At 39.8% G+C, this 18,495-nt stretch overlaps 1 protein-coding gene across 4 annotated transcripts in view; it reads left to right on the top strand.

Annotated features, from left to right (window-relative positions):
* Window positions 1-18,495, top strand: part of trappc9 (trafficking protein particle complex subunit 9) — a 233,478-nt gene that overhangs the window by 8,869 nt on the left and 206,114 nt on the right. For 3 of the 4 annotated variants that reach the window (XM_082521361.1, XM_082521362.1, XM_082521364.1), the window contains 5 exons: window positions 905-931; window positions 2,008-2,129; window positions 5,165-5,290; window positions 7,797-8,013; window positions 16,141-16,284. In XM_082521361.1, the coding sequence (XP_082377487.1) occupies window positions 905-931; window positions 2,008-2,129; window positions 5,165-5,290; window positions 7,797-8,013; window positions 16,141-16,284 (636 nt within the window). The remainder of the gene's footprint in view (window positions 1-904; window positions 932-2,007; window positions 2,130-5,164; window positions 5,291-7,796; window positions 8,014-16,140; window positions 16,285-18,495) is intronic. The other variant, XM_082521363.1, reaches the window with a different exon arrangement.

The following is an 18,495-nucleotide window of genomic DNA, read 5'->3' as shown; positions in this document are numbered from 1 at the left end:
TTTCTTCATTTTTTGAAGATGATCAGTTTGGGTTTATTGGTTGCATTAATAATAAGTTGAAGTTTGTTTTATTTTTATAGCACATTTCATTACAGCAGCAGCGTTGACCAAAGTTCTGTACAGAACTACAAAATAACTAGTACCAAATAACTTATAATATTAGCATCAAATAACTCTCACACTGTATTAAAAGCCAGTGAATACAGTTTGTTTGTTAAACAAACAGTTTGTTTATTGTGATGAGGAGAATGAAATGAGATTTTGAGCAGGTGTTGCGCTTCAAATGCAGCACTTTATGAAGGCATTATACTGCCTCCCTCCCTCAGTTACTTTTGCACCAGTGCCTCCTCATGTTTGCAGATTTTACACATTTGGCCTAATTCACAAAGAGTAAAATATACTATTTGTTTATTACTTTGTTAAGTTGTGTAAGTACACAACTTTTTTAGTACCGTTGCACATGCTCTGTTTCGCACATGGTTTTAATGAAATTTAATCAACCTCCATATAGTTACAACCACTTTGTATTACATATTATAAGTACTACTATGCATAAAATGTAACATGTATGGCGCTCTTATGTAGTTTAATATAGAGTTAAAATACTACTATAGTGTGTGTATAGCGGTGTAGTATATCAATGAGCCAGAGTGGCAGCAGTGTAAATGTTTGGAAGCTTAACACAAAGCTTTATTCACCACACCTTATTGAGCTCAAAATTGCTTGTCATCACTTAATAGGATGTTGATTGGCCGATGAATGAGCAGTGTCAATAATACAGCTACATGCTCAGTGTTTCATGGCAAACCAGCAGCAGCCATTTTTGCAAATTGTTGGGACTAACACTGCTAACATTGCTCCCTGCATCATGGAGTGAATCTGCATTCTCTCTCTCTGTCTGTAGGGGCTCAGGAGGTTCTCATTGATCCAGGTATGGAATGTATAACCAACTTAGCTCTTCTGGACAACAATTTGCCTGCTTGCTTGTGATCACACGTGCCCTCGTTTGCATCTGTTTTTATATCACTCTTCATCCTTCACCGTCACCACCTTGATTTATATAGTTTGTTTCACAAATCACCCGATGTACTTCTCCCTCCTGTGACAGATGTTCTCCTCTGTTGGTTTGGTTTCACCATTTTTTTTTTTTTTTTTTTTTTCTCCTCACAGCCTCACTTTCAGTCACCAGATCTTTAAATGACCTCTCTCAGTTGCTTCCATTCCTTATTTATTGACCCATTAATAATACCAGCATACATCTTACTCTTGATTATGAAAGAAAAATAATTGAAACCTATCAAAATGATTTAAAGAAATTGCTTACTAGAATATTTCTCTTTGAAGACTGTTGTTGCTCCAGCGGGGGGCAGTCAAACACCAGTCGTGCAGACTTCCTGCTTATTAAACGCTCACTGTTGCTGAATCTGTCACTATATTAGCAAATATTTTCTATTATATTTTGTGTATATTTGTATCTTCGCTAACTAAAAAATGACACAGTGTGTTGCACTGTACAATCATTGCCCCTTCATGATGCAAATATCATTTGGTCAGCATCACATCGTATACATTGTGACAGCATCACAGTCACACACACAGGTCAGTGTGTATTCTAATCAGATTTGGCTTAGAGAGGCCGTCTGCACTTTCATTTAAAGACTAACAGGTAAGTTTACCTGTGGCTGTGTTTATATCTTATTGTTAATTTTACCCCTTCATGTTTTAGTTCTTTTAAATCGGAAAAATGGGATAAATACATTTGGTTCATCACCCTGTGGGTTTTCAACAATATTTCAATCCATTACTGTAACGTGGTCTGTGTTATGTGATATATTTGAAAGTATTTGTGTTGACGGGGTGTCCAGTACTGTTCCTTCAAAGAGTTTTCTCTTCTTCCTTTGTTCACTCTGTTTCTCCTTCCTTTCCTTTAGTAGCAGACCAGAGTGATGCGCCGTCTTCTCTGTTTCTTTCCTGTACCAATCTTATGCTGTCCTGTTTTGACTGTAGGAGCCCTCACAACCAACGGCATTAGTGCGGACACCAGCACTGAGATTGGACGAGCAAAGAACTGCCTGAGTCCTGAGGACATTATCGAGAAGTACAAAGAGGCCATCTCCTACTATGGAAAGGTACTGCCCGAAGTGTACACGGCTGTTAAACCAGGTCCCAACCAGTGTGGTTGTTGTTGGGTTGGCTTGAGGATAATAATTATTTTGCTTGATTTTTAGTTGGATCTTAAACATGAACTATTTTAAAATTGCTGTACAGATGATTACAGTAAAGCTTAATTGTCATTCAAAATTTCCCAATGAATTCCTTAACAATATATTCAAACACTAACAGGCAGGCCATACATTTTCAATAAGAGTCTTCAGGGGACTAAACAAGGACAAGATGAGCTTCTTTCTAGCTGCTCCGTTTTTTGTTTTTTTTTTGTAAGCAGTTGCCACAGCTGATGGATCTGCAAATTTTTGTTTGGCACTGATCTTTATGCTGGACGCTCTTATTGATGCAACCCTCACAGGAATTTGTGTCTCCTTCTGCTCTCAGACCAGAGCACAGAAGCCCTGTGACAGTGATTAGTCCCATGCAAATCAGCATTTCTGTGATCTCTGCCTTTCTGTTGGATACTTCCGGAGGCTTCATGCCATTGATTCTGAAAGTCTGGAGAACATTTTGGGCCACATGTTGTTTCCCAGCATGGAGGACGATGAGATTGACCGCACACATGGCGGCTTTTAGTGAGGAACGTAGAGGAACAGTTAATATATGACAGCCTATATTTAGTAACATAAGGTCAGTGTCATGCAACCAGGCACTTTTCCATCAATAGCTCATATAATCCTGTGATTTTCCACTGTACTTTTACAGTACTGCTAAGAATGATGTAATATTAGATTGTTGATATGTGGTTTTAACATCTTAAACTTGATGAACCCTACAGAAATGCCTACAGAATAGAGGAAAATTAGATTCCTAGCAGAGAGCCACAAATGCAGTAGGGAGGTCCTAAAGAGAGATTTTTAGCTATTGAAACAGCAAGACAAAGTACTAATGGCAGCCTTGTTCTTTAGATCAAAACACCCTCTGCAGATTAAGAGCATTTATTCTCCTTTAATTGTACATGATAAGCAGCAGGTCCTGCCTGGGGCTGCACTTGTTCTCCAAAGGTGCTTTAGTTTATCTTTATTGAGGCTGTTCTCTTGATATTAGACTTGGTAAAAATGAGATGAGTGACCATCTAGAGGTTTGTGCTAAGAAGCAGCGTTGGACACTTGGCAAGATAACCTCGTGTTTTATCCTGTGGTTTCACTGTATCAAACTACTTCGTCATGGTGCATTGTCATATGAGGATGAGTAAGGGGTCAGTGCATGCAAAACCACCACCTACTGCCTGATCACTTTTCTAACTAAAACTTTTGTCTCCCCTCTGTTTTTTTTTTCTTGCTGACTGCAGACATTTCTAAAGTTATTTCTTTGTTCTAGAGTTATAAAGCAACGTAATCCTAAAACAGAGAGCACTAAAGCCTTGTGCATGTTGATTTTATATGAAATTTGCAAGTCAGCCTGCAACTGCTTTGAATTCTGTTGTTTATCTGTTGTGTACTCTCTCTCAGCCAGTTTTAATGCCATCAGGCCTGCAGTGGAAAGAATAGGGCAAAAACTCTCTTACTTGCTGAAAGAATACATCTAACAGCTCGCTCATTTAATTAGTTATTATAGCAGGAGCTCCCAGTGCTGTAATGATTGGTTATTTACACTGATAAGTCCATTAGATTATGTGGTCAGCATATTTTTGCCAGATTTCCCTCCTGGTTTTATAGTTACTAGTATTTACATTAACTGATGCAGTTAATACTACAGCTACATACAGCGCTTTCCTGACAGTGCTGCTTGGCTGTAGTAGCTGTCATGTTGATGGTGTATATTACGAGTTTAACCTCATATTTTTCCTATCCTGTAGTTCTGTTATTGTTTGTGAAATGATCTGCTCTGTTGCCAGTAGACCAGTGCTTGTTTGTGATTGGTTACATGCTGCAAAACCTCAGTCTTAATTATGTGGTTAACCCTGGTTTAACTTACAGAGTTGATAAGCACCTTCTTGTGAATAGTGGTTAAGTGAAGGGTAATTGAAGCCAGATTAAAAAAGATATGCTGAGTATCCCGATCTTGCTTCATAGTACAAGCCGCAGAGCTCCAGGTTAATGGGTTGTGTTTTTGACTTGAATAGGGAATCAGATTAGAGAAAATAAAGGGTATTTTTAAATACAGCCATTCAGTCTTTAGACTAATGCTCACACAAAACCAAAAGCGCTGGTAAGCAGAAACGTAAGCGTCGTAAGCTGTGTAGTAATATTTATTGATTTCAGCAGGGGGCAGTATTTTATTTTGTTTGAGTTGTTAAGGACTTGTGCATGCTGACAGCAGCTGTTTGTTATTATTGCTATACTGAAGCTGCATGGGGGCAAGCATGGGGGCATGTGTAGATAGTAGGACTAGAAGCTTATTAGTCAGCAATAATGCACTCCTGCACACAGAAAAGTTATTGTACAGGTTCCATTTATAGCACAATGTACTTGGACCCTGTACAAAGTCACCAAGAATACTATTAAAGTATCTTTAATGCTTAGGGGAAGCCGAATAGGCTCATTATGCTTCCAAACTATTCAGAAGCAATCCTGCTCTTTATCTTCATTATTATAATTGCCTCTTTGCACTGACCTTCTTTCAGCCCTTTTACCTGTAACTAGTTCATTCAGAATTAAATTACATCTCAACACAGAGCCATTCAGATATTAATTGAATTTTAATAAGGAGACAATGAGGGTGGAAGTGGAAGGAAGTTGAGGGACGGTGAGGTTTGAGAAGAGAAGAAAAGAGGGGAAAAAGGGGGCAAACCAGCAGCAACTGCTCAGCTTTTGCAGCAGAAACTGAGTAATGGTTGGGAATTCCTGAACGTAGAACAATAGGAGATCCGAGTTATCACACTGCTCCATCTTCCCACATCCGCGTTGATTGATGAATACGGTCATATGTTAATGAGAGAACATTCTCCCTGATTATGTGGTGGATTGTAAAACTCAAGGCGACTCTGATCGACTGTTCATTATTCATTAACACCGAGCCTCCTCCTGCCCCTTGCTCCTCCTCTTATCTTTCGCAGTACAAGAACGCAGGTGTCATCGAGCTGGAGGCCTGTGTGAAAGCAGTCAGGGTGCTGGCTATTCAGAAGAGGGCCAGAGAGGCTTCCGATTTCCTGCAGAATGCCGTTTACATCAACCTGGGACAGGTACGCCATCTGACCGGGAAATAAAAGCTTTCCCAGCCGCACGGGATGATTAATATGTCCACTGGCTCTGTGGTGGACAGTTAAATCACAGGACCTTTAGCAAAAAGACACTCTAAAATGGGCCTTGCTTGCACCATATTGTGCCCTCGGAGTATGTTTTTTTGGTCTTAGCTCTTTATCATTAGATTAATACATTTATTTTTGTGTCAGAATTTTTTGCTCATAAGACTTTGAGTCAGTGAAGTTCTTCCAGGACACCTACGAGTACACTGATTCACAGTTTTTTGTTCTCCTGTTGTGTGAAAATGCTTCAGTTTTTCTGTTTTTTGTTTTTTGGGGTTTTTTGGTTTTTTTTTTTTTTTTTTTTTGCATTTGTCATTGAAATTTTCCTCCTGTGTCATTGTTATTATTGTTCAGTGTGATGAAAGTGTTCTTAACAATTTTTATTTAGCGTCAAACTTCCAAAACCATTTAATGGAACAACTTTTTAAATGACGTGATTTTCTTTTCATTTGGTTGATGTTGGAAAGACATGTTAAAGTCACAGTGTGTAAAATCTCACCACTAGATGTCAGTAGATTGCAGTCAACTTTATCTAGTGTTCATATCCCTCCCATTTCTAGAGCACAATCCTAGCTATGGTGGCCCCTGTAGGACAATCACATTTTGGTCAGTCAGGAGGGATTAAAAATGTCAAATTTAGATGGCTCACATCTGTTATGAATTACAGCTGGCGTATTTGTGTATAGAAACGTTTTTATTCACAAAAATCTCCAAAAGTGGATTCTGTTCATCTGACGTAGCGTTTTGTGGGAGAAATCTTTTGGCACTTATCCAAGTGACTTCTTCAGTCTCAGCTGACTGCAGGTTTCCCCAATCTTATAAACAGGTTGTTGATCAATGGTCATGAGAATTTGTATAATTAAGATTAAGGAACTGATCTCCCAGCCCACTGTTCCTTCAGTGGGCTGGTTTCAGTCATTATGCAAATGTACTGTTTCTAAGGTTGGGGAAACCTGCAGTCAGCTGAGACTGAAGAAGTCACTTGGATGAGTGACGAAACGTTTCCCCCACAAAACGCTACGTCCAGATGAACAGAATCAACTTTTGGAGATTTACTTTCCTGGATGATTGAGAATGCATCAAGATATTCACAAAAATGTTTTAACATGTTAAAAAAAATCTCAACACTAAGTGGTAAATCTTGAATAAAAAACCTGATATCTGTCAATTAAATAATAAATTTTTACCCCAGACTCGCTTCAAAAACTGCAGCACAGTTCTTCCATAGTGAGTGTAGGCTGTCAGTCACCTGTCGGTATGCTGGGTGGTCACGTCTATTTAATCTAGAGGAGGGTGTAAAACTGAAAGGAGTGATAGGAGTCGAGGAGTCAGTGAAGCTTACTTCCGTCTGGAAGTGATACTGAGTTGTTGAGGATAACCTGAACTCTTCTGTGGTTAAGCACTGCTGCCTTTGCAGCCATTAGCTGGTGTTAGTAAACTTTCTTTGAAGTGGATCTAAAATTGCTTGACTTGGATGCTTGGCAAATAAACAATGTGATGACTATAGTCAATGTGTTGATCATTTTTAGGACGCTTGCACCGTAACGTTAGCTGTCAAAATGTTATCTTATAGCCAGCTGCTGCTGTTTAGCCGCTTGTTGTCAGCTTTCTACAGACAGAACGATTTCATGAGTAGTTTCTTGACAATACGTAATTGTGACAATATCAGGAATAAATAGGGATCTTATATGCATGTTTTTGTCAGATAGATGACCTCAGATCAGGAGATGAGGCTCGAGGTAAAGAGGAAGAGCCAGAACTAAGGAAATGATGAGAAAGAGCTGACGAAAATATACGGGTAACAAATAGTGTAAAAGAGCTGATTATGAGCTTTAAATTAAGTAACTTATAAGACAACAGACACAATGCCCGTTTATTAATAAATGAAACCATGACATCATTAATCTTAAAAAACATCTGTATAGCTGCAGGACTCTCTAGATCCAATACAAACATAGATCTAAGAGCAGTGTCATTGAGATAGAAAGTTCATGCTGTAAACAATTTGTAACCAAATTTAGTAACCTCCCCCCCCCCCCTTTTTTTTTTTTTTTTTTCTTTCCAATGAGCTGGGCAGACAGCATTTCACTTTTAACTAAATCTCAGTGTTTTGATGTCAGGCAAAGTCGTCTTTTCATCATCTTTCATCAATGGGTTTGGAATATTAATGCTGCCCTCTTGGTACATTAGAAGACACTGATAAAAAGATGCCCCAACAGAAATCTGTGTTTGATAAATTATATATCTACCTGACCTGTGATTGGCTTACAAAGTGGCCGTGATGTCACAAGAACACTTTTAAACAAGGTGATCTCACCATAATTTACCTCCCTCGTGCCTCTGAATATCAAAGCATGCATATGTATTGATTGATAAGATGAGGTGATTTTAAAAAGTGAATTTTCCAGTGCAGGAAGGCATAATGGTGTTTCTCTCTCCACAGCTGTCGGAGGAAGAGAAGATCCAGCGCTACAGTATCCTGTCTGAGCTCTATGAATTGATTGGATTCCATCGAAAATCAGCTTTTTTCAAGCGTGTCGCTGCCATGCAGTGTGTAGCTCCCACCATCCCAGAGCCTGGCTGGAGGGCCTGCTACAAGCTGCTGTTGGAGACGTTACCTGGGTACAGCCTGTCACTCGATCCTAAAGACTTCAGCAAAGGTAGGCTTGGTCACATGGTGGCTGAATAATATGTGGGCATAACAATTCACATTGTTTGTTTCAAGAACAAACAAACAAAAACCTACGGGCCATTCTTGTCCAGCCTCCAAACACATCTCTAACTACTTACCTCATATTATGGATGCAGCTATTTTTAATTATTCATCTTGCTACTGAAAAAAAGAAAATGGTAAACAATAACAGTAATGAGAGTGAGACTTAAGGTGTTTTTATGCTTACTTGCTGGGTGTCCTGCACTGATTTTGACATTGCGTCATGTGGCATGTGACACAGTAATTCCACAGCACCCCTCGATTGTAACCCGAAAGCTCATTTATTCACTCCCTGCAATAACGCATTTACTGTGGTGCTAAATTCAGTCCAGCTCTATTCTGTTTCATAAAAATAGCAGTTTTACTGTGGAGGCTCTAAACATGCGGAGGGAGGACTCACTGAAGAGTTACATGATGGAGCCAGTGCTCTGACACTGTGCTCACAGCCATCCACCTTTGCCAATTATGCACTCATTCTGATAAACTCTTCCCCTCTCATTACAAATAAATTAACACTCCTAACAGCACTGTCATGACCACATCAGGTGCAAAATAAAACAGGCTTTTAACAGTGTTGATTTTAGCACAGTAGCAGTAAATTGATCGGCACAGATTTAAATCGTAAATCATGGTGGTGTGATTCATCTCCTCCCCAGTTTTGGACTCTTAATTCCTATAAATAACATATGAAATAAAGCAAGCTGCAAAAATACTTTTGTCCATGTCTTTCAATTGCAAGCTGACACTGCTTCTCTGTAGTAAATACAGATTTTTAACACCTAAAGAGGATTTTGAGTTGGTGTGCACTGTAAATCTTGCTCCTAGTGAGCGACGGGGTTCCACGTTTAATGCCTCCTGTACACTCTGTCCTGGCAGCACCCTCTCCTAAACCAGACAGAAGATCTCCAGGAGTGAGAAGTGTGTCTGAAGTGTTAGGTGCTCCATGGGAGGAAGGGTAACGGGGAGTTGATGTTTGTGAACGGCTATAGTTAGATTTAGTTTTTCTTTTTTAAGGGTTGCAAGGCTGAAGTGCTGATTTTATATCAGTGAAAAGGAGTAATTCTCTGTGAATCAGTCTTCTCAAACTCTGAATGCTGTGCCCTCTCACAGGATTCACAGTGTGTGATTAACAACAGTGTCAACATATTTAATGGATTAAGCTGATGAAGAGCCTTCGTTTCATTACCAGCTTTGCTGTCTTTTCACAAGCACTCTTTCAGGGTGTTCTGCATTCAAACCAACCCTTTGTTCAAAGAGAGTCATGGGTGATACCTGACCTGAGCTCTTGTAGACTACTCTGTACGGCCTCCCCTGATAAACCTTGTACTCTTGCAGACTCTTGACCCTTGCATGCTACAGCCTCTCAGTAGCAAGCACCGTCCATTCAAAAGAAAACAGCGCACAGAAATGTTCAGGGACATCGGTATTCTTGTTGTGATTGGTATTCAAGAGTTGTGGCGAGAGCGGATTTTGCTCTGATAAGCTGTTAATCTTGGGCCTTTTTTCCTTTGTAAATGCACAAACAAGCTGCATCTTTTAGGTCAAATGCTTGTCCTTTGAGCTGCAGTAGACAGCATTGGACAGAAGTCGATGATAACATTTCAGCAAATTGTAACTAAAGTGGTCTGGAGGAGAGCTGGACTCGATCTGCACTTCATCTGTATTCTTCTGTGTCTAGCCCATGACAAGGGACTTTGACCAAAGCGGCTCTCTTCAGACCCAATCAGGCGAGCACTATAGAGTTGCATGAGGAGGGGGAAAAAAGGATTCCATGTAGAGGCAAATTTCACAGTGAAATGGGTGGACCAAAGCACTCGCACCACAATAGAACAGTTACAATTCACATTTCACTAAGTGTCTGGTTTAATAAGCTTTCAGTTAAAGAATTAAAAAGGTGGTTTTGGCACACATTTATCCTACAGTGCTGTCAGACATTTGTGACTTGGAAATGTTTTGCTGAGAACAGGTTTGCTTGCTATTTTTCATTCCTTCTTCTTTTAGACTCATAAACTTACTACATAATCTTGATTTTCAAATACCTCATTTTTATCTTCATATTTAAAAAAAGTTCCAAGTAGTTTCAATACAGTATGTTATGTTTAAATACAGTATTTAACCCTTTAAGACCTACCATAGAACCAAGTTCGCCAGAGCTTATATTATATTTGTACATGTTGTAGTGCCATTTTTGGGAGCATTTCAAGTTGATATACATCAATACAACCATTATAGCCCAAATTTTAATGATATGTCTGCATTAAGTGCATAGTAATTACATAAATTGCAAAAAGTGCAATAAACTACAAAAAAATTTAAAATTGTTTTGTTTTTTTAACATATATTTCTAGTTAGAGAAATTTAAGAGGCTTATCCCTCAAAACTGTAAATACAAAAAAGTTGCACAAACTAGTTTCCCACCACAGGAAATTTAATTTGAGTGTCTTCATAGTTTTATTTTTGAAATACACCAATTTTTATCTACTGCAGGAAAAACGAAAATAAATATTATAGTGCAAATTTGCAAAAAAAAACCAGCATATGCATCAAAATAAACTATTTCCAGCAGTGCAATATGAGTCCTCAGCATCCCAGAAATGACACAGAAAGTCATAAAGTCAAACATAACTTTTAAAAACACCAGTATAGGCTCATAAGGTCCTGATGGTAAAAAACTACATTTCCGCAAAATGACGTCACTTCCGGTTTCGGGCAGGTCATGGCGGACATGCGATAGTTCGCGCTGATGGACTAGGAAGTGTTACGAACAGCTGATCGAATCGGCAAAGCGTGTTTCTGGAATATTATGTTTTTGTTGCTGCAAGTGCTTTTTATGCAGTTTTTGCAAAGCTATATGTGGAAGGAAACTGTGACCTAGGACAAGCTGATGGCATCAGATGTAAGTACAACTCCTCCGGTTTCATAAAATTATTGTGCTACCTTATGTGTTTGCAGTGCTACCGGGATTTAAAAATAGTTACGTAAAACGGAGCGTGCCCGCTCAGACCGGCTTTAAAGGGTTAATGCAACATAAAATAATACACATTGATGCCTAGAGCGCTTCCTGCAGGTGGTGGCCCTACAGGAGGGTGGTCCCATGTCCTTTTTTGGGGCTGTGCCCCACCAGGCTCCATGGACTAAGGGCACCCACCCTGGGCCTTGGTCCAGGGTGAACCCTGTCCCATGGAGGGTGAACTGTTCGCTTGATCTTTTACTCATAGTGGTTTTCTGAATTACTCTTTGTCTGGTCCCTCACCCAGGACCAAAGCCCCCTGACAACATAGCTCCTGTGATTCCTGGGATGCACAAACCCTTCCACCATGATAAGGTAGCGATTTGCGGGGAGCCTTCAAAAATGAGCTTTTTAAAAATAACTTGTGGCAGTCATTTTGGAGAACTTGCCCCAATTCTTTTGTGGATTTAGACTTTTTCAGTTCTGTCAATTCTGTCACTGCATGTAATCCCACACTGACTCCATGACGTTAAGATCCAAGCTCTGTGGGGGCCATACCATCTGTTGGTGCAGAATCAATCTGGGACAGATCAGACACCTGCTCGATGATGCTGCACGATGAATTTAAACATCTGAAGTGGTTAAAACCCTTGCCAGAGTCCTGTCTGTACAATCTAGCTATTCTCTCTCTCCTCCCTTTCTTTGATCACATATCAGATATAAAGTTTACTGTTTGGCTTTTGTTAGAGGTAAAAGTAGATGGTTTCTTTGGGGGTAGAGCAAATCATTGAAAAATAAAACACAAACAGAAAACATGAGAACAATCCCTATTTCATTATTCTAACTCACTAATACAGGTAGAACTGCAGCGCATATCTTGGGAGTCAGTTAAAATGTATAAATAATAGCATTATTCTATAAGGGCACTTCACTTAAAATATAATCATTTTACACAGTTCAACATATAAGCTTCCTAAACAAGTCTTGGAGAAGAACAGTAGATAAAATCCACTGTATTCAAAAACTACTATATAACAGTGTACATAGTGATACAGTGATATGGTGATACTTCATCACTGGGAATTAAAAAAAAAAAGAGTAATACATTGGTTTGCAAAACCTTGTCTTGCATCCTGGATCTGAGTGTTTTCGCATCTTTGCTTTTTCAAACCACACATATAACAATCAAGGGGCAGTTGTCACTTTGAAATGGTCCTTTTGGACATTAATGGGTTCTATAATTAGGAAAATAACACCATTTTTCATGACTGAGACCCAAAACTCATTTACTTAGTATTTAAACTGAGGCCACTGACAAGGACGGCTGAAGGCTGGTTGCCAGTAGATGTTAATACCAATGGACTTACAATTGGAGGAGTCGCCCCCTGCTGGCCAGTGTAAACAATCAAATGCACTTCCGTGTTTGTTTCAGAGCTAGATAACTTTTGTAGTTTTGCCTCGGTACACCATCACAGTATATTGTAAATCAAACAATCAATATGTGATTGACGTGCAGACTTGGAGCTTTAATTTAATTAGCGTTATAAAAAATATCAACTGTTAAAAGATAAACAGTTGATAAACAGTTTCATGGCCAGGTGATGCCTTCTGCCGTGTTATTTCATGACAAATGAAGCAGGCATAACAGCTGAAGTTGATTCAAAGGCTTGAATTTGTATTTTATAACTTTTCACTGTAATTTTAATACAATTTGAAAATATGAGGCCCAAAGGGATGTTGGTGCAAGTGAGGGAGCGATCATTAGGCTGAAAAACCATCAGAGGGGGAAAGAGAATGAATGAGAGAGAAAAGATTTTATGTACTGCTCAGCTTGGCAACAACAAAAAGCAAGAAAGGCTAAAAAAGAAGTGCATGATGACAGAAACATTTCTGTGGTAAAGAAAAACAAATTCATAACAACTTGCCAACTCAAGAACACTCTACAACAAGCTGCAAACCAGTGGTTACACAGATTATTATTAATAATAACTTTGTCAGAAAACATCTAAAAGAGCTATCGTAGTTCAAATTATGGAGGGCACTTTATGTTTTATACAAAGTCTATGGTAGTGTGCAGCTGCCTACTGTAACATTTAAGATTAATTTATTGATCGTGATGCAGCATGGGCTTCTAATGATATTAATGACGTAATCCTTTTATACAATGAATAAATACATGCAACAAATGTAGTAGGACATGGATATCTATAATTTGTTTTAAGTATCGAACTAATACTAAAGTAGTAAGTCCTAAAACTTTTGGGAGTAGTGAAGTGTATTAGAACTTTTTGGATTAGTCCTATCACGCTGCAGGCTATATTATTTATCAGATAATTTCATCAAAGACGGTTTCATCAAAATCCTCCTAAAACCACCGATAGCACAAACACGGTGGAAAGGGCAAGTTCAGCAATTCTGATCATTTTTGTGTCCCACTGGTTGCTGCCTGGTAACTAAAAGTGGCATTGCTTAAAATGTAACATGCAATAATTTGGCTATTCATAACATAACATAAGTGTCTTCGTTAGTATGTTTGATTACGCTCTGGCCTCGCATAACTTTGAGTAGATATCACCACCTCAAGACGATTTGCCACTGCTGCAATGGCTGACGGCTGAACACACAGATTGGATGCCGGATTTGTTGAAGTACCGTTACATATTCTAGCTCTACTCTCCCAGCTGACGTACCAATTCCCACAAGGCTGATGGGAAAGTAGGAAATGATGGAAGTAAGCCTTTTAGCAGAAGGGATCAGATGAGAGTTTATAAGGCAATACAGTAGAGTTGCAAGTTCAAAAAAGAAAGAAAATGGGGATCAATAGTGCATTGCAATAAGGCTGCTGTGCCCAGAGACACAGTGGAGCAAATGGTTTTGTAAGTGGTTCATATGCCCTTTCTCACCACGCCTTTCTGCTGGCAGTAATGGGGACACTGCATTTTTCTGTCATCTTTTGTCCTCTTGCTGCTCTGTTGTCATTCTGTTGAATTAATTTTTGGAGTTCTCTCTGTTTGTAATAATTTGGATGCTTATAATTGAGGAGAACAATGGCTCTATGTGCCCTCTCATCACCCTACACAGTAGATCTGAGGCAGCTCGAGGGTACAGTGCCTTTTGAGTCAGGTTTACTGCATGACAGTGTGACTGCTTGGCCGTGGCACCACACTCATTATCTTGGTGGTGTGTTAATTGGATTGCCAGACACCTCCAGTTCAGCACTGAAAATACCACAAATGAACACGTTTTTCATGTTTGAGCGAGAGCGACATGCTCAGAAAATCCGAAGTGTCCTTTGGATTACTGTCCTCCAGATAAGCGCCGTTTTTTGGCAGACAGGTGGAAGTCAGCTATTTTTAGACTGCTTAGTGGGTGCAGTTTTCATGACAGAAAAAAATCCCTTATGAAGGAATGGCATTTGCAGTTTTTTCAGATGGCAGAAGAAGTCAGGATGAATAACAGCCGTGGTAGAAAAATGCTGATAAGTAAAAAGCGTCATGGGCACGATTTGATGTTACTGGAAGTGGTATTTAAGCCGAGGAAACATCAGAGTGTTTACCAAATATCCTCCTTCCTTCCCTCTGGCCCCCACAGCCTCTCCAGTGCATCTACCCTCTAGTTTTTCTTTCCCACTCAGTGAGTCAACAGTAGACAGCTGGGAGTGGAGCAGGGCATCTCGTGGGGGGGCTGAGGGCCTTATGTAACTGTTGGTGTCAAGATAGAATGCTATTAAGATGTCTTGTGGTGCTCTGCAGAAACAAAACACCGGCAGCTAAGTTAGCAAGCCAAAGTTTACACATGAATACTTTGAATTGATGGCCTCAGCGAATTAGTTTAAGCTAATTTTGTGCTTGTACAAGACGTTTGTGATCAGATCAGAGTTGGAGGAATTTGGCTCAAAATGAGTGCTAATTACTAATTATTCCAGACATCTCAGTAGGTCAGCGTGACCATCTGTTCATCATGTATCTCGACAACTGACTAATCTGCTTGAAACTTGGCAGGTGTATTTCTGGGACACGAGGAAGTGTAACGCTGAGTTAAAGTTTGTTTGGATGATTGGTTGTCAGATGTTGGTGTAGTTGTTCTTGTGCTTCCCCAGTTGCTGACTGACTGGTAGATGCTCCACTGTACATATACACACAGGCATGTTTTTCTCTGTCTTTCTGATTATTACCCAAAACGAGCCTTTACGGGTTTATGAAAAAAGAACTTGGAAAAAAAAAAGAACTTAAAGAACTTAAAAAAAATATTTCTAACAATATTCATTGAATATTTCTTGCTTTTTGGTCTTTTGTTTCCTGTGACTGAAGTTTTCTCGAAGTGAATAACCCTGATTATCTCTTCATCATGGCACCTCTTAGCAGGTGGAAAAATATGAGGGGGAAATTCAGATTTAATGCGTTAGAAACAAAAAACATGTGCATTGTCCAAAGACATGCATGCTAGGTTAATAGGTGATTCTAAAGTGGCCCCAAGTCTGACTGTGGTTTTTCTGTCTTTATGTGTTCACCCTTTGATAGACTGCCGACCAGTCCAGGGTGTACTGTCCTCCTGGTATACTCCTCCATCCAAACCACAATCCCGAGTTGGACAACGGGAGAAAATGAATTGATTGAGTTATAGCCAGTGAAATCCCTAATTTCAACAGGCATATGATAACAAGATATGTTTGATATTATTCCAACAAAATGATTCAGTGTTATGACCTAACTCTAGCTGACTTTATGACATTTACCTTTTGTGTTTAAAGCTGATCATCCAAAGATTGAGAAACAGCTTTTATTGAGTAACGGGGAGAGATCTTATGGAATATGTTTACAAAGAGCTTATACAGACAGGGTGGGAAATGTGTTAAAAGATAAAGATTAACGAATTAGCATCAGCATAATAAAACTCAACACCGTGCTGGCAGATATCAGCATAAAGATCTCAATACAATTTGAAAACAATATGGGAGATGATAATGTGAGTGTTTGACATGGGACAACAAGGATTTAGCTGATCTGCGTCAGGCAGAATATGTCTCTGATGCATGTGGACTAATCTGATTTGATAACATTAGATGTCAGCAATGAGCTTTGTAAATCTGACTTTTATTTTGTCATCTCTCTCCCTCTCCCCCAGGTACCCACAGAGGCTGGGCTGCTGTACAGATGCGCCTCCTGCATGAACTGGTTTACGCCTCCCGTCGCATGGGCAACCCGGCCCTGTCTGTGCGCCACCTGTCCTTCCTGCTGCAGACCATGCTGGATTTCCTGTCTGATCAAGGTCAGCTCACAAAACACAGTCAGGAGGAAACTTGAAATTGAGCAGAACAAACTAATGTTTCATTGCAGTATTGAAAACCTGTGTGGTGCTTTTCAGCTTCATGCCCTGCCTTTAAAAAAAAAAAAGAAAAAAAAAGAAATCTAGACGCAGCCAACCTGTCCCCTGGTGATTGCAGCGTTATACCACAAGTTTTAATAGTATGTGATACACAAAGCCAGCTTTTTCTTGGCGGAAATGCAACATTGTGCTCTGACCAGAAATCCTGCGGCAGCAGCCAGGAGATGAAGCTGTGCAAGCCAGACTCTTCACTGGCCACACAAAAGAGGCCAGCGTAATCCCTGGTTGGCTACTATGAGAATTGATGGTGGGAGGGAGAATAAGGGAGATGAGGTGGGAACAAGATGAAGCAGACTCACAGTATAAAATATTAAATGTTAGCAAAGGGACTTCTGCAGCTCTGCCTAGGGTGTTGCTGGGGCAAGCCTTCTTAGAAACAGCTCTGCTGGAAAAAAAAATGTCAGTCTACAGCTTTACACACATCAAAGGGCAGAAAAGCCGTGTGATGTAATTACTACTTTGTTGTTGTATCACAAGACGTGAGCGGGTATTTTCTCCCTGAAGAAAGTGACCTTGTAAGCAGAGTTCTTCAGCAGTGCTTTCTGCTGCACTAAAATACCATTTCATATTTACTTTGTAACTTTTTGGGCTCAGAGCGCTGTCGGGTGGAGTTTTGGTGCCCTCCCTTTGATTGCCTTTACTCCCGTCAGCAGTGTGATATTAAAAGTACCAGGAAGAAGCGAGGTCTTGTGAAATAAGTCCCTTTTGATGTGTGCACATAATAATAATAATAATAATAATAATAATAATAAATAATAATGGATACTTTATTGATCCCCATGGGGAAATTACTTGTTTTTCTCTGCATTTGACCCATTCACTCAGTGAAGCAGTGGGCAGCCCACTAAGCAGGCGCCCGGGGAGCAGTGTGGGACGGTACCTTGCTCAGGGGTACCTCAGGGTAGCCGTTAAGTGGATTCAAACCGCCGACCTTCCGATCATGGGGCGACCACTTTACCTACTGAGCTATCCCTGCCCCTATTTCATAATAGGACAGCAGTTTACAATGTTCTCACTCCAAGTTTGATTCCTGAGCACATGTTCGGTGCATCATCATCATCAAAGTCACTAAACTGTACTTTTAAATGTAGTGAAACTGGACAGAGTGATAAATTAAACCAATTGGATTCATTCAAAGTTATAAAAGCATCTGTCTCCCCTGTCCAAACTTCTAAAACGGCCAGTAAAAAGCTTTACTTTATTTTTCAGTAGTGTGATGTCTTTCTTCTGTTGCCGTGTCTTCTCATGACAAACATGTTGGCATATGTATCAAGAAAGACATGGCACCCATTTCACACATCCTGCCTTTACAAGGGCAAGCAATACCAAGTGTGAAGCATCCAGCTGTATGCTATGGAGCTGGCATTGCCCTCAGCTGCTATTGTGTACGCTGCCTGCTTTATGTATTTATTTATTGGATGGGAAGCTTTGACAGTTTAATAAGTGTTATACTGTCTCTCCCTTTTGAAATGAAGTGAAAACTTGTTCTCCTGTGTTTGACTGGTTCAGCTGTTTAGCTAGCAGAGCTGCTAATGCTTTAGCATCTTTTTTGCCATGGCATTTAAAAAAAAAAAAAACTGAGGCAAAGTGGAAAACAGTTTGCTGGTCAGCAAAAGCTTGTCATTTGTGTTCGCTTAAACCAAAAATTCATTAATGTACAGTACTGTGAAAGTTCCCAGTTCCCCAATGTTAATAGACTGGGGATGTTTGTTTTTCCATTTATATGTAACTCACATAGGTGTTCGTATAGGGCTGTTCGATATAACGATATATATCAGATGACGATATAAAAACACATGAAAGAGTATGCAGAGTGTTTACGGATGAGAAGCAAAAAAGAGCCGCCAGGTGCTAAAAAATAAACCTTAGACTCAAACGTTAGAACAGACGTTTCCCCGCAGCACGCTGTGTAATAAATACTCACAAAGAAAACGACGGCCGTTGCAACCTATGTCTAAAAATGTGTAGTTTCAGGCATCGGTTAAAACACTCGACTCCAGGTACACGACGCCCAGCTGGACACACTTCTGCTAGCCGAGATTCACAGAATTTACAGAAAATGTTAAATTTTTGTGATTTATATCGTTATCGGGA

The sequence above is a fragment of the Aulonocara stuartgranti genome (assembly GCF_965226115.1).
Source record: "Aulonocara stuartgranti genome assembly, chromosome: 22".
Classification (NCBI taxonomy): Eukaryota; Metazoa; Chordata; class Actinopteri; order Cichliformes; family Cichlidae; genus Aulonocara; species Aulonocara stuartgranti.
The sequence above is the reverse complement of the archived record's forward strand: the minus strand, read 5'-3'. Positions and strand labels throughout refer to the sequence as shown.